Source organism: Ciconia boyciana, chromosome 18 (assembly GCF_034638445.1).
Source record: "Ciconia boyciana chromosome 18, ASM3463844v1, whole genome shotgun sequence".
NCBI classification, from domain to species: domain Eukaryota; kingdom Metazoa; phylum Chordata; class Aves; order Ciconiiformes; family Ciconiidae; genus Ciconia; species Ciconia boyciana.
The window spans coordinates 3439221-3460560 of record NC_132951.1 but is presented as its reverse complement, the minus strand read 5'-3'; the positions used below and the strand labels follow the sequence as shown (position 1 = coordinate 3460560).

Below are 21340 nucleotides of genomic sequence, written 5' to 3'. Positions count from 1 at the left end.
CTCCTCTTTACGAATGCGAGCTGGGTCAGTACGTAGGTGGCTGGGCAGGTCCTCCTCTCCCTTCTCCAGAGCTCTGACCAGCCCCAGGAAGGAGGCCGCGCCTCGGCCAAGCAGTCCCTGCAGCAGTGTAGCAGGTGAGTGCTCCCTCATAGCAGGTAAAATGCAGCTACCCCTCCACATGGTCAGTGCAGGCAGGTTAAATGCCCGATGAGCAGCATCACTGGTCTAAAAATCTTAACTGCTGGTTGGAAATGTTTCCATCAAATGCATTTCAAATAGAAAGTGCTGATTTGTTCTCTATAGGAACGTATCTGCTTTGGCAGAACTCATTACTGGAGTTTCTGAAGTCCGAGACAGCCTATCTGGTCAAGCCAAGAAAAAATACTCCCCCTCCTGAAGTTAGATCCCTGCTCCCCTCCTCCCTGGGCTTGCTTTTCCAACTGTTCCAAAAGGGGAAGGAATGAAAATAAATGTAGACCCTTGCGCTTGTGTGTGGGGGAAACTGACTTCCCAGCCAACACCCCAGTTGAGCTCTCGTGAGGCTCCATTGATTGGAGACAGGTTGGGCAAAACAGGAGTGCCTTGCTGAGAGCAGCTCTGCCGGGGCCTGCGGGGACAGGGAGCAGCTCAGCACTGGTTTGGGAGAAACAAGGGGAGGGAAGGGCTATTATCCCCGACTGCTGTTGGACACAGAAGCGAGGAGAGGATGATTCTGCTTGCTCTCCTGACAAGCCACGGCCAGAAAACGTTGCTTGCTCTCGCAGCAGGTCGTTGCTGAATGCAGGCTTCTGCCTCAGCCGCACTCACCTGCACACAGGACAATCCTGCGCAAGACTTCTGGCTCAGTGACACCAGAAGCGATGAGTTGCCCAAGTTTGCCTTGTGCTGAACAGATGGGCAGAGAGATTTCCTTCCTCCCTTCCCAGGCACAGGCCCCCGTCTCAGGCCTGCAGTTTGGGCCGCACAGCTGGCAGTTGCCTTTCAGGCTTTGTCCCAGGCTGAAGCTGGGCTTTGCTGCACGGCTGTTCTCTAGAGGGAACCAAATCCCACTAAAGCTCAGGGCGGGCAAGGCTTTGCTCCTGCTCAGGAGGTCCCGGTACAGCTCTGCACAGGCCTGCGGCTGGGGAAGCAGAGGGTGTGTCGCAGGGCTCGCTGCACAGTCCTCAGCAAACCCAAAATAAACTTTAAGGTGTGTGGGACCATGACTGCAACTGGGGCAGGGCTGAGGTTTAAAAGGTCTGGTGTAGCCTCTGACTTGGGCTCGTTTCCTCCTGTAGAAAGAACAAAGCCGAGCAAGACGTTCCAGGGAAGGATCCAGAGCAATTTGTACCACCTCGTGATGCAGGCAAGACAGGAGGACTTCAAAACGGAAAGGGTGCTCTTCCCTTCCCCCATTAAATTAAAAGCATTGTGGAAATAAAAGACATCAAGGCTGGCGTTAACTACCCACTCTGGGCTTCTCCTTTGGCCGACAGGACAAGTTCCTGGGTTTTTAGGTGATGAGCAAAGGGGCTGCCAAAGTCTTCTTCCCTCGTGCTGTGCCCAGTGTTACAGTGGCTGTGAGTCCTAAAAAACCCCCTTGGTTAAAAACTGTCCCCCAGCTGGTGGGCCGTCCTGTAACACTGCCTCCGCAGAGCGGCCAGGTGCAATGCAATGGAGGTGCAGCTCCCCGCGGCGCCTGGGAGAAGTCTGTGGTAGCGCAGGAGCACTCGGGTTTGAAACCACCTACACTTTTTTTCTTTTTAAAAAACAAAATGAAACCAAAACAACCCCCCCAAACCAAACCCCAGTTCTTAGCTGGAACCAGGCTTCTGCTGCTCCTCTCCTGCCTCCTCCTGGGCCGAGGCCAAATCTACCCGCTGCTCGTCCATGCGCTTGGCTTGGACGCGCTGGATGAGGCTGAAGAAGTCTTCATCCGGCATGGTGGGGCCACGGGGGATGGAGTCTGGCGGTGCACAGCGCTGGTCATCTATCCTGGAGGACTGCACGGGGAGGAGAACAGGCTTTAGGACTGACTACTGACAAGACAGTACGGTCATGGAAGTAAAGGGCTGGGGGCAGTGCCCAAGAGGTGCCCAGAGCACCCGCTCCCCATCGGGGGCACAGGGCAGCGGACCAGCAGTGCTGCACCCCGCTGCGGGCTGCAGTGTAAGGGAAGAGCAGTGACCCAGCCCAGGGCTGTAGGCACTGTGTGGAAGGTGGGTTCTCCAGCCACCCTCTCTCTTTTAGAGCGGTGACAAAGCGCAGCCCCCAGTACAGGGTCAAAAGAAGGACCTGGAGGCAAAGACAAGTACCTGCCTGATGCCCAGGGCTGCGGGTGGGCAGCTGCTGGCCACAGCCCCTCGCAGCAGGGCAGGTGGGATCAGGGGATTGCGTTTGCCTGTGTGGGAGAAACTAGTGTCTCCCCTCCGGCTCGGCAGCCCACTCAGCCCTGCTGGTACCTGACACTTCATGAGCATGTTGAAGAACTCATCCCCGGGCTCCTGGGCATCCCCCTCCACACGCAGGTGCCCCAGGTTGTTGTGTGTTATCCGGAGGCCTGGCAGGTTGCCCACGTTGGCACGCTGGTCATCCAGCCGTCTGCTCTGGGAGCTGGCAATGAGATCGAAGAATTCCTCTGTCTGCGGAGATGCCATTAAGGAGGACTGTGCTGCGAGCGGGGAAGAGGAGCACACACCAGGGTCACAGCTCTGCCTGCTCATGCCCGAGCTGCAGCTCTGCTGTCTGCAGAAAGCCCAAATCCTTCTCATCACCAAACTGCTGTTCAACCAACCGGGCTGCAGCTGAGCCTTACACGCTCCCCCCAAGGGACAGGGGTTTGCCATACAGCATGCTGGCTTCTTGCGTGACCATCGGCATCTCCTTCCACCCTGCGAGGGGGAGCAGGAACAATCCCAGTGCTGGCAACACAAGCGAGCAAACGCCTGCCATCAAAGCAACAAGTGTTATGGGGAGCAAAACTCACCGCCCCATCTCGCAACCACTCGCTCCCTTTTCTGAAGGCCAGTGCTATAGCACAGCCCTTGGTACCCACCTCCCAAAAAGGCCTTGGGCTGCATCCCCGCAGTTGTCCTGCACAAAGGGCGAGCAGGACCGGCTGCGAGGAGCCTGCCTGCGCACAGCTCCCAGGCCAGCAGCCAAGGCCTTTAGCGGGACCCTCTGCCTTGCCTTCCCTATGGGAAGCAGAAAAGCTCCGGTTCAGCAGAGCTGCAGTTCCCATTTCCAGCTGGGGTGCAGCTCCCCGAAGGGCTGTGCGCGCTGCCTCCAGCACGCTCCCTGGCCAACAAACTTCTTAAACGAACACATCCAATTTATGGGGCTGGGCTGTGCAAACCGTGCAGTACGCTCCAGAGCACGCCTCCTGCAACAAGCCTGCCACGCACACACAAACCCATCAGGCAGCAAAGGGGGGAAGTAGGTGTCTTGGCAGGGTAAAGAGCAGAACCCCATGTGCACGTCTCCCGCTGCTGGACCTCCCCTGAGGGGCTCCCTGCTATTTACTGCTCCTGGAGGACACCAAAGATGCCACCTCAGCCCAGAAGATCCAGTGCCCAGATGTTAACCACTGCCTGTGAGCAATCACTGCTGTTTGCAGCACAACTACAGGCAGCTTCCACTGCTGCTTCCACTCGGGTTTCCACCTCGAGCCAAGAGGCACCCGCTGCGCAAGGGCCAACCCGCACCTCGCTCGGGGCACGGGGCTGGGCAGACACCGGCCATTGCAGGTGAGCGCAGCGTTCCTGAGCACTTGTGTGGCTCGGTGGCAGGCACCCTGCACGGTCCCGAGGGCTAGGTGTAAGTACAGGCAGGTAATTGGCAAAGCCCAGGCCTGGCTAAGCCACTCACCTGGCGGCGCATCGGTCCCAGGCCCCCCAGAAGCCCGGCCTTTTTGGGCCAGCTCAAGCACTGCCGAGGTGAGCCCTGCAGATGCTCCAGCTGTCACGAGCTGCAGGACCTGCGTCACGGCACGCGTGAGGAAAACACTCGTAGGGTCTGGTTCTTATCACGCAGAGCGGAGCGGAGCCAGCCTGGGTGCAGTCTGCCGGGAGGGGGCTGGTACGAGCTGGTGGGGGGGGATACCAGTCCAGGTCCTACACATACAGTCTATACTCTGTAAACCCTTGGGGGGAGTATCCCATCCAGACACCCAACATGCCTGGTGCTTTCTAGCCATGGGGGTGGAGCAGTGGAGGAGCCATCGGGCCCCGCACGGCCGGAGCGCAGCCCCGCGCAGGCAGCGACCCCGGCCTTGGCACGCCGGCTCTGGGCGGCATCGCGTTGGCACCACCGAGGGGCTCGTGCGGGGCAGAGCAACAACGGGACAGAGGGAGGATTTTCAAACGCAGCACACGAGCAATGCCGGGATCTCGGCAAAGCGAGCGAGTCAGCCCCCAGCCCGGGCAATGCTTCTCGGGCAGCGCTCAATGGAAAGAGCCTGTTGGCTCCCGGCAGCTGCTGGGCAGTGAAACGCTCCCAAGTAACAGACACTGCGCTTGGGACAGGGACAAGCAAAAGAAAACTGTAAGAAACCCAGCCCGATCAGTGTTACTGTCCCAGCACAAAGCACTCGAGAGGGTGCCCCGAGCCTCCCGACACAACGTGCTCTTTTTAGAACCCCAGCTCATGGAGTTGCAGGAACACATAAAAATCTCAGTGCTGACGCAAAGATGACTTTCTTCCCCTTCAGCTCACAAAGAAACCTTGAAAATAACATGTCCAAAAGGCTTAGAGACCAAATGAGAGCTGAACAGAACGCGTGCCTACTTGTACATTCTTTATAAAGCTTCGTATTTTAAACTCAGTCTCCTAAATTACACAGCTGTTACAGCCAAATGCACTTCTGTATCAGAAATGTGTATCTTGAAAAAGCGATGCTCATTTCCATCCTATTTTTAGATGATATAAACCTGCTCACCTCACAGCCAACCTGCCTTCCTGCCGCAGCCTGACCTTCTCCGCACTGCTCTGCACTCGCTGCCGCTTCAGCCCCTGCTCCCCTGCTCCTGGCACCTACTCCTCTGAGCAGTCTTGTGCTGCGGCTCTTGCCGCACTCGGAGGGATGTCAGGGGTCTCCTCCTCTCCTGTTTGTACTTCGTGTTCATTTGGAAACCAATAAACAAATCCATCAGTTCAAATGAAGTCTTTTGAGCCCTTTGTGATGGTGCTTAAGTGTGCAAGTGTGACCTGCACATTTTAGTGCTTCTCTCCAGCTTGGTTTAAACAAAGGACCTCAACACCATATCATTAAAAAAAGACATGAAACCGAAGTGCAAACACAGACCTGACCTGCCTTTCCTGTCCCATCTATTTGTCAGACAGCTTCCTCAATTTATCCCTGTTCTTCCTAGGGGTGAGCTAGCTGTCTGCCTGCTGGAGCTTCCTACCGTTTATCCATCCTTCTGGTTTATCCATCCTTCTGGCTTCTCTGTTCTTACACAGCACCTATCACCACAGCATCCAAGAACTGTACAAAATCCAGAAGTTTTTCCTCCATAGCAACACTATGAGAAAAACTGGCAATACTTTAACTTGCCTGTGAAAGCCCTCCCCAGCCCTCTGCATGCCCCAGCTCTCCAGGCTCTTACAAGGCTCCCTCAGTAATGACCGTCAGCATTTTCCTCCTGGAGATGCTGGCAGAGGCAGAAGTCCTTGTGCCAACACCACTGTTCAGAAGGCCAGACCTTCAAAAGATCCGTACTGAAAAAATCCAAGTATATTCTGCATTTCTCTTGCTGGTTTACTCTCCAAGCCTTAGTTCATATTCTCCAGCCTTTCCCTCAGCAACCATTAACATAAGAATGTTTCTTTCTTCCTTAAATAACGATGGAGATTGCCAAAGAACTGCTAAGTTCAGAGAGCTGAGGCTTGAGCAAAACATCACAAGATTCCCAGTAAAACCACGACAGCTGGCCACACCATGGGAGCAGCATCACTCCCATAGTAATAGTGACTTATAAACGCATCGGTGCTTACATATCCGTTCTTCCAGGGCAGGGACCGGTGTGGCAGCTGCCTCTGCAGCCTCTGATGGGCATTCTTCCAACGGGCAGCGCTGATCATCCATCCGGTTGCTCTGGAACTTGCTCAGCAAGTCAAAGAAGCATTCCTCATCCGAAGGGGTCCGGTTGATTTTCTGCAAAGACAGGAAAATACAGAAGAGAGTCAGAATGCCCCAAACAGCTCCCCACGTCCAATCGCTCCGTTTGGCGTGGCCTCGGCAATGCATCGTGCCCTCTCCTGGTCTGTTCAGAGGCCGAGCTGTGCCCACAGCTCGCCAAGCCACAGCCTGAAGCCTGCCAGGGGTCAAGCTACTTGGTCCCTCTGTTCTCCTGGCTCTGAAATAACCTCTCCCTTTTTCGCTTGCCACCCTTCGGTGTGGACAATCCAACACCATCCTCCTAAAGGACACCACAGGCAGAGCATCACGAAGGTCCCCTCTCCGGCAGGGACCCCTGAGTGGGAGCGGGGTGAAGAGCTGCTCTGCGACTTGTGCTCCACGAGAGGGGGATCCATGGAGAGCTGCAGCCCCTCCACCAGGTCACTCATGCTGCGGCTGACCCCAGAGGCTCTGGGCACTTCTGCAGCCCAAACCAGAGCTGGGCTCCTTCCTACGAGCGAGCAGACGAGCCTCGCGCAGAGCAGCCTCCGTTGCTGCAGAGCATCCTGAGCGCTCAGAACAAACCGGAGGCTGACAGGGAAAGAGGGGAGGACAGGGGACGGGACAGCATTTATCCTGGCACAGCTCCACGGGGAAGAGGAGCTTCTGGGCTGGCAAAGGGGTGAGCTCAGAGAGGGACCGCGCGAGGGACGAGGGGGAACCATGCGGACGCCCTGGCTGAAGTGCCGTCGTGTGCCCAGCTGAGGCTGAGCTCGAGCTCAGGCATGCCAGCACTCAGCCGTCCTTTCTAACCAGCTAAATTTAACCTTTGCAGGCCACTGCCCCCCGCACTCCCAATGCTTCTTTTCAGCGCTCCTGTGTCCTCAGCACACCACTTGTAACAGTCACCAAGCTGCAAATGACACAAAATTATAGTTTTTCAGGAAAACAGTTCTTGCAGAAGAGCCCCAAATAAGCACCTTGCACTAGACAGTGTTATATTTAAGTCACGCTGCAGAAGGGTTCACGTTCAAGGCAGCCTTTCGAAAGCGCTGTGTTGTGTGCGATTCCAGCGCAGAGAGGGGCTGCGTGCCCCGTGCTGGGAGAGCAAACCCAGAGTCCTGCTCTCGAGCGGCCGGTGCAGTAGGAACGGCAGATCTTTCCGAGGAGCCGCTCAGAATGGGATATAAAATTAGACAGCGATAAAAGCGGCATCTGCCAGGCTCAGAAAGGGTCCCTGCATGCTGAGCTGGTCCCACCAGATGCTGGAAAAAAATACCACAACAGAAACCAACCAAAAACTCCTACAACTGGGTCTGCCTGTGCTGAGCTATTTTCCAGCACGGGGCCGGGGAAGGCCAGTCTGGGAAGGGGCACTGGGTCCCAGCACACCCCACCCAGAGCACAGGCAGAGCTGGCCAGGCGTGCCAGGCCTTTCAGTGGAGAAAGGGATCTCCTTGGCTGTTCATGAAGCAAAGCCCCTCTCCCAGCTCTGCCGTGGCCGTCCTGGGCAGCCCGGGAGCCCTCCCTCTCCTACCACGTGCGGTGCCGTGCCCAGCAGAGCACTCTTCACTAGGACAGAGGCACACGAAGCCCATCAAGGGAGGTCTGGGCTGGGGAGAGCCTTGTGCTGACAGGGTTAAAGCCGCAAGTTGGATTCAGTAAATGAAGGGAAACAATTTTCCCGTATGCTAAGCGAAGCAGATGAGATGCACTCAGCTTCTATTTAGGGCAGCGTCAAAATTAGCAGCGGGCCAGAGAGGAACATTAGCAATGTGGGAGCTGATCAGGGAGGGGAAAAACCCCTCTCACCTCTTTCCACATGCTGATCCACTAATGAAACAGCAGCTCAGACAGACCCTCTGAACCATCAACAGTCGCACCTTGGAAATCAAAGCTTGCTTGGGCTTGAACCGAGAAAGAACGATATCTCTCTCAGCTCTGCTATGTTGGCTTGTGTGACCCAAATTTCAGGCTAGAGGAAGAAGCCGGCTCATTCACACCAAACCTCCCTCTAGCTTCCCTGCAAACGCACAGAGTAAATCAGAGCAGTTGCAGGTCCACGGGAGAAGTTTTGCCTTGCGGGGAGCAGCTGGGCAGCGCGTTGGTCAGAGCCCCCAGCTCGGGGCTTCCCCCCAGCAGAGACCAGATTCCCCCGGGGTGCCTCCTGCCAGGGACCCTGCAATTTCCCGTGTCAGGATCTCTGCTCTGATGCCTGGGAGAGGAAAGGATGCTCTGAATCCGTAGGAAGAGCAGCCGGTGCATGCGCAGTATGGGACGGGGCTGGCGGCATGCCTGGGTACCTCCCGGTACGGTGGCACCCGGAGGGGCAGGAAGCCAGTGCCCGCGGGCCAGCGTTAGGGCTTGCACGTGCTGTGCCAGCCCGGGACGTGGGGTGCCGCAGGGCCCGCAGCAGCACCCGCCGATGCCAGGCTCCCTCTGGCGCTGCCCCAGCCAAACCGCACCCCAGGCCTGCACCTCTCTAATTAAAATGCCCAAATATGACAAGGCACGGAGCGCTTGGCTCCCTCCACTCGCAGTCTGCTCCTGGCCCCAAGGAAGGAGCTGCAAGGGCAGATGGATGTGCAATCACACCCTGGGGCCCACCGTCTGCTACCGAGCTGTGCTTGTCCAGGGCTTGGCACATCCAGGACGGTCAGGAGGCTTCCCAAGAGCCAGGGCATCCCCTAATGGGGCCGAGCAACAGTCCTGCGATAGCACAGACACGCAACAACTGGTCACCACGGGCCCAAGACCCAGAGCCCTAAATGGTTCCTGGGCAGCAGCTTTGGTTTCCAGCCCCGAGATCCCTTCTCACCCCATGGCTGGTGTCCCTGCCTGGCCTCGTCACCCATCCTCCACCTCTAGCACCGCAACTGCTCAAATTCTGGCAATTGTTATTTTCCTCCGGTCAGCCAGCCTCCATCACGGGCCAAGCGGCAAACCAACCTCTTTTGCGCTGGGCAGAGAGACCCAGGGCTTTTGCTGGCACCTGCAGACCGGCAGCTGCTGGCACTGCAGAGATCACCCCCGGGGCAGCTTCGGCTGCAAACATGCTCACCCTCAGCGTGGGCACAGACACGCACGTCTCTCCCCATGCAGGGACCAGGACAAGCGCGGAGCCTCTGCTCCTGCTCCCCGACCCCAGGCAGGACAGGGATGGCCGCCGTCCCAGGCAGGCGAAGGCCCCATACCTGGGAGTCAGAGCTTTGTTCCCATTTTCTGTGAGTGGTCTCATTTCCATTTCCAACTGGACGCTGCCGTCTCATCGGGGAACTGAGCAACCTGGCTGAGGACAGCCTGGGAGCAGGACTTGCTCATCTGAAACAGGCCTCCCTCACTGGAAGGCATCCAGGCTTTTGCACACATTTATTTGCTGGTGGATGAGCACGCTGCTTAACCTGCCAGGTTAGATCCAGGATGTGTAAAACACAGCTGAAGTGTTGGAAAGGCAGCAAACAGCAGCTGCGGGGAGCGATGGGGAGCCTGCTGCCACTCTTCTCCCTGCAGCAATGCCACCCCAGGGAGCCCCTCTGCTCGCCCGGGGCTGTCGGCTCTTCAGGAGGGGTCAGGGCAGCCGGTGCTGGGGCTGCCCCAAGCCCCTGCCTCTCCGCTGCAGGTCGCTGCTCTGCAGAGCACAAATGCACCCTATTTCCTCTCCAATAAGCTCTCACTCAGGCTAAATAAAACCTTTCCCTGTCTCTGGCCGAGAATGTCCTGGGCTGCCCAGCTCTGCGCCCCGGGCACAGACCAGCATCTCATGGGGAAATCCCTCAGACTGGCTGCTCCGGATGCGCAGGTGAGGCCAAGGCTGAAGCGATCCCAGACAAAGCAAAACAAAGTCCGAACAGACTCCTGTGCCTAAACCCCCTTGGCCATTTTCACTCAGATTCAGGAAAGCTATTAAACAAATGTAGAAGGCCTAACTGCAAGAGCTAAAACACTTTCCACCTCCCAACACCCGAAGCCACAGCCCACGGATGCCCCACAGGGTTTCCACCCTTAGACGCTGCTGCCCACCGGGGTCTCTGCAGAGACGGGCCTTTCTCTGACATGTTCCCGAGCCCCACCCTGGGATCGGCAGAGGACGTGTTAATTATTTCCATGCTAGTTTCACATGGTGTTCCCATGCCTGAGGTCCCCAAGGGTCCTGCGGAGCAGGACACGGCACTCCATGGCAGGCAGATGACGGGGCTCCTCCTGCCTGGCCCCGCACACACAACCTGGGCCAGGAGCTTCTCGTTGTAAGCTCCTTGGGCAGAGCAGGGCAATGCCACCAGCACTGCGGCTTGGGCTTTCCGCTCCACAATGCTGCTCCCCAGCAGCAACCTGTCCCCAGTCTCGCTTTGGCACCCGAGCAGCCCATACCCACCTCTGGCCCCGGCTGCGCTCCCCCGCCATGCACTGGCACCTGCTGTTAGAAATACCCTCAACCGAATGGCTCGGGTGATGACAGCTTCTCCCACAGCTTCCTGCTGCTCCCACAGGGTTTAAAGTCAGCTCGGGCAGAGCCGGAGGGCTCCCCAGGAAGTAGCGGCAGCCAGGACAGGATGCAGCTCTCCCTGCATTCGCTGCTGAGCCCCACCAAAAGCCTGTCCGATCGCAGCCTCACAACAACGTACCCCCGGGGCGCTCTGGGACGTGGCTCCAGAGGCCCCCAAGGACCACAGCAGATGATTTCTGCGCTGGCAGAGGCAGGGCACGTCCCCCAGCAATTCCTGCTGCTGCCATAGGCCAAAAGCACCTGCTGTACCATGCACGGGTGAAATGTCCCCTTCGAAGGGAGCGTTGCCCAGCAGAACAAACTGCAGACACTCTCATGAGCTACCCAAAGGGCCAAACCTTGTTCTTCCATCAGATCAGCTTCTCTTTTTGCAGCCGGTGTCCCCACAGGGCGCTGGCCGGCCTTTGGTCCCCCCTCCTCTCCTCCAGGCTCAACTTCTTGCAGACCTGTCCCGATGCAGCAAGGACTCGTCAAGCTCCAGGACTGCTCACTCCGGCTTCACACAGCGCTCTGAGGGGGACGGCACTGCCCTACCTGCGGGCAGGACCCGCTGCCCAGTGGCAGAGGGACCCTGGCGGGTCTGGCACAGTAGACTGAGCTCGGGAGCTGCTGCTCGAAGACGGTCTGGCTCTGGTGTGTGGGAAAGATCAGGGACGAGGTGAGGATGGCAGCAGGTTCAGGGATAACGCAGCAGTTTTCAACACTACTCCCACAGCAGCCCCTCAGAGAGCACTGCCTTAGCATTTAAACATGTCCACCACCGATTCCTCCTCCTCACCTTATCTGAGCGAGGAGACAACTTGGAGGTGAAGTGACTTGACCATGTCCGCAGTGACGCAGTGGCAGAGCTGGGACAGGACCCGGAGATCTGTCCCCACGGTCAAGCTCTTGACTGCAGACAGTTCTCGGAAAAATTGTGCCCCTTGTTCTAGCAGGCAGTTATCTGCCCAGGGCCTGGCAGATATTCATCCCAACACATCTACACCCACGTGCCATGCCCTATCTGTCTCTCCCTCTATAAACCAGATGCATCACAGCTGCTTACCTACTCTGTTTTCAAGGCAGTCGACCCCAAAATCACCAGGCAGGAGCGAGGCTGGGGTGGTGCTGGTGACTGCCAGTGTGGGGAGCGCTTTATCCTGGGCTGCCCCACTGCCTGCCAGTCCCCTGCACGCGGCTTTGCTTTATCCCTGCATCACCCCAACACCTCGCCCCAGAGGAAATCGCCGCAGGGGCCAGCACTGCTGGCATGGCCACAGCCCCAAAGCCCCTCACCTCGCAGGTGCATCAGGCACTGAACTAACTTCCCCACCTCATCGCTTCACCTGGTGAAAGGCACCGGAGGGCAGGTTTGGAAAGAGCCTCCCAGAAGGTGAGGGGGGGCTGGAGGAGAGGAGTGGAAGGAAACCGCTGGCCAAAAGCCTCAGCCTGTTTTACCAAGAGGTGAGATGTCTGGAGCATCGTCTCTGGGCTCGGGAGCAGGGCTCTTCCAGTCCCTGGCCACCAACAGCTTGGTGCTGGCTGGAGTCTCCACTCCTTGATGAGACCGTCATCTTCAGAGTCAGAAAAGCTGTTAAACTTGTCCAGTCTTTGCTGAGGACAGCACTTCCCTTTCAATGCCAATCCTTAAGCACTGCTGCCACACTCCCTCCGAAAGGCAGGGCTGGCTGGCAGACACCCCGTCCTCCCCCAGTAAGCACAGCCAGGCACAGAAAACCACCAACTGCACTCGCCACGCTCTGCTGTAAGACATCGGCACACACCCGAGCAGTCTGTGCATTGCTTGCATCTATTTCCCAGAAAGTTGCAAAAATATTAATAATAAAAAGTTCAAACTAAAGCTACCTGCAAACTTTAAAAAAACAAGCATGCATAGGCAATATCCAAGTCCTGGCCCGAGTAAATCTCTGTAGCTCTGTATCAACCTCCTCCTCTCACCCCCGATCTAGCCTCTCATTTCAGAGGACAGAAGGGAAACACAAACAAAAACCGAGTTTTACTTACTGACCTCGGCAGCCAGCTCTTCCCCAGGCTCCAGCTTTTACATGTCCACGGGCAGGAACGACCTCACCTCGCAGGGCAGAGGCTGGTGATGCGGGGCTGCCGCTTCGATGCTCTTTAGCTACTGCCAGCAGCCAGAGAGAGCTCTCCCCGGCTCCCCTCCGGCTGCCGGAGCAGGGATTTATGCGGAGCGCGCAGCCATGTGAAGAACGTCGCCAGCACCGATGACCCGCTGGGTGCGAGATGCAGCTTAAAGCGACAGCCCTGCTCGCCACGCTCCTCCCGGAGTCACTCCTGTGCCCTTGCACGAGGGGGTGGACTCCAGCGAAGCGCTCGTCTCTCCCTCACCTCGCTGCCACGATCCCAGTGTTATTAGATGATGCTCTTAAAACACACAGTGGAGCTATGTGAATATTTAGCTTTCCTTCCACCTCCTCACCTCCTACCCACCACACACACTTTACCTTAAAAATAGATTGGGATCAATTTTCCTAAACTACATCTGCAAACACACTCAGCTCTACAGGCACACGCACCACGACAGTAAATGCGCTGTGCACATACAGACACAATACGATCACTCAGATTTAAAGCACCAAAAAACTGAAGGACCATTTTTAGCTCCTGATAGTCCTCCTGCTCCTCATAGTATTAGATACGTGATTTTCTTTGTCTTATTGCAAGAGCCAAAGATGCTCAGCCAAAGATGCTCAGAGATGCTCAGCATCTCTTAATTTAAATGTGCCACTGTTTAACAGAGGGAAATTTCTAATTGCAATAAGGTTTTAAACATGGAAAGATGGAAATGCTACGCAACAGCTGAAGAGCTGTTCTTACCTCCCATTTGTGAAACGTGAATGTGAAATGTGAATTTCTGACAGTGAAATGCGTCACTGGAAAGACAAGCAGCTTGCCAAAGGCCACCTGGCAGGGCAGTGGCAAAATGGGGACAGAGCCCTGTTGGCACTCTTAGTTCTCTGTCCACGCTCTCCTCTTACACTTCTCTCTCATTTTTCATCACAAAAGTAGGAAATTTCTTTATCCTGAACAAACGCAGCTTTGGGGGACTGCCCGTGCCTTTCCATACCAGTAAATTTATTTCCAGGAGTCACACAGTAATTAAAAACATGGAAACTGTGTGGGGCCTGAGATCAGGACTCCTGGCTCAGTACCTGGCCCTGGCCCCTGCCAGGCTGCCTGCAGGGCACGGCGGGTCTCAGCCCCCAGACCCCTCCTATCCCCAAGAGGGGCTGTGAAGCCTCACTGGGCTTCGCAACGATCCTGGACCCAAGGGCAAGGCATCACGGATGCACAAAGCATCTCCAGAAGGAGAGCAGCAGGGCTGGGGCAGCCGCGATCAGGGACTGCGAATCCATCGGTGCCCACGAGGCCGATCTGGCTGCCCGGGAGGGGGTCAGGCTGTGCTCAGGGGCAAACACAAGCTCTGAAGCAACAAGTGATAAAATGCCCTGTGCTGACGAGACACGGGCAGAACTGCCACGGTGGGGATGCTGCAGACATGCAAGATGGACCGTCCCGGAGCACCAGTGATGCTGGCCAGGATCCATCCTGTGGGGCAGCCCCATCTGGCGTGTGCCAGGAGAAGAGGCCGACTCTCCATCACGCAGGACCTTGCAAAACCCTAGTATCAGGACAGAGCAGGCAAAAGGCAATTACTCTGCACCTATTTTGTTCTGGCCACAGGCTATGGAAGGCGAGACAATTGGGAATTGGCCTCAAACTAAGCTGCTGCCTGGGGAGCTCACATACTAAACTTCAATTTAGTTTGTGATTTAATTTTTAAAAATGCTACAACAACTGAGGAGGGAAAGAAGGGGCAAGGAAGGGCAAGGGGCAGGGCACATCCGACCTGCCTGCCGTCACGCTCGGTGCGGGGGCACAGACACTGCTGCAGCTCACGTGAGCTGAACGTCTGTGCTGCAGCCACCGTTTCCCTGCTGCTGCACTGCTGGGGGGCTGAGGGGGTAAGGGGATACTTCGGTGGAGAGGGGTAAGAGGGGAATGAACGAGAACTGAGACTCTGCCCTTTATCTGAAGAGCTGAGTCGACTTGGGACAACTATGAAAGGGGGCATCTGAAGCTGGTATTGAGGGTGAAATGGAGAAGACAGGTATAACGCAGGAGCAGAGCCCACACACAGGAGGTTAGGGCTTGGAGCAGCAAGAGGAAACGACTTTTTGCATCTGGGTTTAGGATGCAGCAAAGGAGAGCGAGAGAGACATCCGTGATCTGCAGAGAAACCACCTGCAACTTCAGGTTCCAGCTCTCGTGCCAGGGAGCTGTGAGCGTGCGCCTGAGGGTGCCCTCGGCACACGTGTGCCCTTCAGCGTGCTTTGCAAACTGCACCGCCACGGCCCCTGGTGCAGAACATAGACACGCTGCTCAAACACAGGACGTGCGCACCGCGCTTCCCTTGTAGGATGAAATTATCACCCTTACTTGGACTGTTTTCAAAGACTTTTTTTCCTTTAAACAACTCGCCCACTCATCCCTATAAACGCCAGTGCTAAAAGCTGGTTCTGTTGTTAAGATTTCAAATAACTTGGGCTTTATTGTTTCAAACAAAATCAAAATAACTCACCCACGCTCCCTCCTTCCCTAATACAGTAACTGCTGACCTGTTGGGAGCATGCCCTACTGCCACACACGGCTTAAATCCATGCCTTTGGATCAACAGCAGGTGACAATATCGTTTTTTATTTTATTTTGAGACAGAGTGTGGCGTGCCTGTGTGGGTGTCTGGCTGAAGTGTTACTGAGACCTCTGCTACTTGCAGTGCCGATCCGACTGCCTGAAAGCTAGTGCCACCGTGCTCAGATTTGGCCACTTTGTGCAACAACCTTATGAATACTGGATTTACACTTTTTCCCCAGCTACGTGGTAATCTACCCTGAAATCACAGGTCAGGTAGCCAGCCCTCACTGCTGAGACCAGTGCATCCACGGCATGGAAATTACTTCTGGTTTCTCTTTGGGAGGCAATATATTAGTCAGTGTATTCAAACAGTCCTCAAAGAGCTACAGCAATACTCTGTAGTTAATGTAGCAACTTTTCCATGCAGGTTTTGACAGTATTTACCATGCCAGGCTGAGTTTCCCTGTCACCATTTAACAGAAACACACAAGCCTAGATTTAGCACCCGAAGCCTAAATTACTAACCAAGGAGACAAGTTAGAAGCATTATCATTCCAGGTCAGTCTCTCCAGCCTATGGAAGAAGATGGGCAGCTATAGAGGTCAATTTGGCCCATCAAAAAGCTGGAGGATCCCTTAAATACCAAAGCTGGGAGTGAACCCGAACTACTTGCTCAGAACAATTCAGGTTATAGGCAGATGCCAGCAAGCAGTAAGTTCTTGGAGCGTAACCGATGCTCGCCCTCACGCAGAGCTGTGGTACCTGGCTGTGCGCACCACAACACGCCCGAGCAGCAAAGCACAATGTTTTAGCTGAAACTAGTTGCAGTGATTTACTTTGCAGTTGGAGGGGGGTGGAACTAGGACCACGCTCAGCTGTTGAGTCTCAGCTGAGCAGCAGTAATTTGCTAAACCGAAATAACTCCGTTGCTTTAAAGGATATAACCCATATTCTTGATTAATTAGCACAAAAGCCAAGGTTAATATATAGTGCTCAACTCCCAGTCACCTACTCTATCCACTAGACCGCACCACCACCTCCCCACTTCCAGCCCTACCGAGGAGTAGGAGGTGATGGAGGAGACAGGTGCCTATAAGCCCGCTGCCAGTGAAGGACACGCTCCTCTTCAGCGATGGAAATGATCCAACGCTCCCCCAGCAGCAGATATGCCCTCCTCCCCACAATATACTGCGCTTGGTGCATCTGAAATTGGAACCTACTGACAATTTGCTTTGAAAACGCTTTACAAAAAAGCCTACTTGTCTCTGGATTGCCAAAATGGTGCTGCTTTCTTGAAACATACTTTTATTTAGACACCTACTTGCTCTTAGCACAGCGCTGTTTTAAAAAGCAGCTGAACAGATGCAGCACCTTTACCAGGGGTGGTAACGATCGGGTGAAGTTAGTCGGTGGATCTGCACACACCCATCTACATTAGCACCCATAACGCACATCTAACCTGCATATAAACACCCTTCACTGCAGCAAACGCCCAAATCTTAATTATTATTTACTCATCTTCCAGTAATGCCTGAAGGTCGCGCTCAAGATCAAGGCCTTGTTATGCAAGGTACCCCACAAAACATGAAATCCTGGCCCTGCTGGGGGCAGGGAGGATCCTGGGGCCGGTACCCATGGGTTTACCATTTCAGTGATGGTCAGACACAGCCCTTCTCAGGAGAGCTTAAATAGGTAAGACAAAAATCACATGCAAACACAGGAACAGCCTCTCCTATCAGCAAAAAGCAGCTCTTGCTCTGGTACGTGCTGTTTAAAAGGGCAAGATGAAACTACACCCCGTTTGGGGAAGGCAAAGATGGGGAGGCTGATTTGCTCCACATTTCACTGCCCAGAAAATAGTAGGATGGAAATGGCTTTAGATACAGGCAAAAAATCCCCCAGGGACTTTTCTGCACATCCCAGGGGAGTTGCACCTCCTGCACCCAAGCCTATTCAGTGGTCTCACTCTTTGCTGGCTCTCAAGAGAGGGCTGCACCGATCTGCAGAACCTGGTTCCTCCTCTCCTCCAGCGTAAAGAGCACTGCAGGGAACGGCAACTCTCTGTGGCACAGACACCACGACCCAGGATGGAAGAGCTGGATCCATGGGATCGTTCGGGGCCCTTCTCTAATTGCACATCACCCCAGGAAGCTTCCCCAGCAGTTCCTGCACACAAAGCACTTAACTGGGCTCAGCTCTCTGCCAGGTTCGGGCTGCAATCTTCTGGGGCCGCATGGGGAACAGGAATGAGCCGGGGGCTCTGAAAAACCATTATTTAGGCTTTTTTAGATTAATTGGTGTTAATTGCCTTGGGAGGCTCAAAAATAGCACTGCTAATGGGAAACGTGGACACAGGCTGAAGGTGAGGTGTGAGCAGCAGCTCGTGATTGCCACATTAACCCCAGACGCAGGTTGTGCCCTGCCCAGCGGGCAGCCAGCAGTGACTGCCAAAAGCCGGGAGACCTTCTCCTGTCCAGCTGGGATCTGCCTGCCTGCACCTCTGTCCCTGACATCTCCCCCCCGCCAGCTGCATTCACACTCGTACAGGGACAGAGGGAGCCTTCCTGCTGCCACGACAGTTTTTTTACCATGAGAGCTCCAAGAAACAGCTCTCGAACCTTCCTCTTTTCTGGCTCCTTTGATTTATGGATTCACATCCTTCTCCTTACTCCTGCAACCATGGAGGATGCAGGGAGCCTCAGTTTCCTGCACCTAGTCCAAGCACAGACACAAGGACAGCCCAGAGAGACCCCAAACCTCCGCTCACCCCAAGGCTATCCTAAATCCAGAAGAGGGGATTGGCATTGGATGGGACCGCGTCTATCCATAAGCAGTGGGTTAGAGAACAACCTACTAGCAGAGGAGGTTACTGCCCATCGCCTGGGTCGCTGAACTCTCCTGTCTGACCACAAACGAACACCGGGGATGGAGCTGCGCTGGTGACAAACGAAGGCAGCGGGGTGGCCTCTGGGCAGGATGCCCAAGTGACCACACGGGACAAGCTGCTCACAGGCTGATCTGGCCTCCCCAAAGCTGGGCAATAACAGACAAAAGCCAAGCTTGCCCCAAGGTTGTGCTGCGTTTGTGTCATCTGGGAGAGCCTCCAGCGCCGTAGCCCTGTCCAACAGCTGGTAAGAGCCGCTATCAAAGATAAGGTACAGACAAAACTGGTCTCATTATACACGCTCCTGCACTGCTACAGGTCTGTCCTTAAATGAAATCAAAAACCCATATTATTAGGGTGCATTTCCCTGTTTTTAAATATAGCTCACGTAAAGAGAAACAGAAGTTACTGATACAGAAAAGATTATGTACGTAGACTCACCAACCAATGGAAAAAGCACACGGCAGGGCTCCAGCAAGCACAGCCAGACCACGCTCCCTTCCCAGCCTCAGGCCACGCACAGAGACCAGCTGGATCCATCAGGTGCTCCCTTACATGCCAGAATGCCAGATCCCACCCGCCACGGCTGGGACCTCAGCCCCCAGCGCTGGCACGGATGCAGGTCACTGCTGGCACCCCGGCAAAACGCAGGCACGGCCGTGCTACCCCTTGCACTCACATTTGCCTGAGCAAGAGATATTCATGCAAGAAAACCAAACAAGATCCTCCAGTCACTGGAGGCCCTTGTGTCATCTGGTGTCATCACAGCTCCAGTGATTTAAGCAGAGTTATGCTGATTTACATCCAAAGAGAACCTGGGCTATGATTTTTTTAAGCTCTTCTGGCATGTGCAGTTTATTAAACGCGAGAGGCCGGAACTGTGAACGTACAAAGTGCCCCAGGCACGGCAGAGACCCTAGAAATGAATGAAGAGTTCCAGATTTTGAAAGAAGTCAAACATTTGGAGTTTTATTGCTCTAGGTCTGGCTCCAATTCATCCCTCTTTTTAGTATTGTTCTCTTTAAAGTGACAGTTTCTAGGAAATGGTGAGTGTAACATCTCTTTTACTGTCTCATACCACTTGATGGCTGACAATTTGCCGGGAGAAAAAGCTGTGCAAGGAGGAAAGCAGACCTCAATTATGGCTTCAAAGTGCCAATAACTGAGAACTCAGTTACAATGAGTCAGGGGAAGAAGAATGTATTTTGGTAGCTTGGTTAGTCAGCTCCAGCCTGGACCACTGGACTAGCCGGTCTGTAGACCTTCTGTCTTAATCTCAAACAAAGAGGGACCTTGGACAACCAGTTCAGTTTTTACCTCCTTCCTCGAGCAGGTTCCTCTGGTAAGAGGCTCTTTCTTACAGTTTTCTAGCTCCAAAACTGGCCTCCACACTTAGCCTGCTATGGATGGAATATGGGGTCTCAGACATGCTTTCCCTGATCCCCAGCCCAAGGGATCTGAGAAGCATCCAGACCTTGGGTCCTTGGTGTAACCTCTGCAAAGCCGAGGGCTTGGACAGCCATCCTGCACACGGGGCAGCCAGTATGTTGTTCTTCTGCGTGTGGTTGATGCACAAGCACAGGCTTGTGTTAAATCCTGCCTCCTATCTCCTTTCACAGCACAGCTTTGATTCACAACCTGACCTCGGTCTGGGAGGAGGAAAAACAAGGTACCGGCATAGTGGGAAAAAGTAGAAAGAGGGTGTCCCAGCAACAGGAATATCCCAAAAACAGGAAGATAAGGAATTCAGCTTTATCTCTGGGACCTTAAGAACTGAAGCATCTCACCAAGGACAAGGCCCAGGGGCTGACACACAGGCACAGAGGCAGCGATACCTCTGCCTTGCTTCTGTTTGGAGCAAAATGTGGGCAGGACGCTGCAAGGGCAGCTCTGGGACCAGCCCTGAGCAAGCAGTCCTCAACCCATCGCCGCCCCAGATAAAGGACACCGATCATGTTGCGGCCCATACAGATACCATCTGCCCTGCCAACATCAGTCCTGTCCCACATAGCACGTGGGAGTTATCTGCCCCTTCTAAGAGGTGACAGGTTCTCTTTTCTACTTAGCTTTTGTCCTCCATATTGTCTGCAGGATGTAGGGGAGGGAATAGTTAACACTTGTCCTGTGCTGCGCAGTTCACCTTGTAGGGGTCATTTCTCCTGCTTCAGCACCCAAAAGGGTCAAATATTCACAGGCGACCCAGAGGTCAGTCTGGCCTTTTCCTGGCTTAAATTCAGAAATGTCAAAACCATTCACAGCACTTTCAGGGGCTCCGTAGCAGAGCAGTCACTTTCCCAAAATGAAAACAGCACCAGCTGAGAGTCTCCTCAGTGCTGCAAAGCCCATTGCTCTGAGCAGAGACGCCCCGGGACCTGGCTGCAAAGGGTGGTTAAAGCAGCCAGTGCCCGTAACCTTCTCATAAGCAAAAGCTGTGGGTAGAAGAGATGATTGCTGCTTCTCAAATCAAGCCAGGCAGCTGTCTACATTGTGCCCAAGACATGTAAGGCAGAGTCTCTGGGCTCCCATTTTTGGACTCTGCAGGGATGATTTTAATGAAGCCACCCAGATAAGCAAGGCAGAGGATGCAAAGGAAAAGCCTTGGACTGGCACTACGTCGACTGTTACTCAGCAGCGCAGCACAGGGAACCGTGCACAGCTCTTTGAAGACGGCTGGTCTCTCACAAAACCAAACCTCAAGTCACAGAGTTGTCCAAACTGCAGGTGGCATCGGCAGCGAGGAGGGGGGTGCCCAGAGAGAGGCAAGCGCAGCATTTGGCCCCAGCACTCTGGAGGACCAGGACGGCTCCTGCCGCACCTCTCCTTGCCGGGGACGCTGCTCCCTCCCCATGCGCTCTCCCAGCCACACCTCGCCAGGACCAGCTTCTCCTCCGCAGGATGCTGAGGAGCCTGGCAGGTAATTCTGGCTTTTACTCCAACTGTGTACGCTAGCCTACCTCCCAAACCCACCCCTCTGCATGAGGAAAAGTAACTTAATGAAGGATCGTAAAACCATAAGCTTCACGTAACTGCTTGTGCAGCCCCAGCCCCGCACAGCAGAGCTGCCCGTTGGGAAGGGTCGTGCCTGGGTTCAGTCCCCCAGGCACGACACTTGCCTGCAGCAGAGCCTGCAAGGCCCAGCTCTGCCGTGCCTCCCTCTCACTTACACACTCTCATTGGATAATTACAGAGAAAACCAAGG

At 54.9% G+C, this 21340-nt stretch overlaps 1 protein-coding gene across 1 annotated transcript in view; it reads right to left on the bottom strand.

Annotated features, from left to right (window-relative positions):
• Window positions 1-1436: 1436 nt before the first annotated feature.
• GPSM1 (G protein signaling modulator 1) overlaps window positions 1437-21340 on the bottom strand; it is an 81828-nt gene continuing 61924 nt past the window's right edge. The window contains exons 12-14 of the mRNA XM_072882957.1: window positions 5974-6133; window positions 2442-2650; window positions 1437-1982 (exon numbers count right to left, since the gene is read on the bottom strand). Of these exons, the coding sequence (XP_072739058.1) occupies window positions 1794-1982; window positions 2442-2650; window positions 5974-6133 (558 nt within the window). The 3' untranslated portion in view covers window positions 1437-1793. The remainder of the gene's footprint in view (window positions 1983-2441; window positions 2651-5973; window positions 6134-21340) is intronic.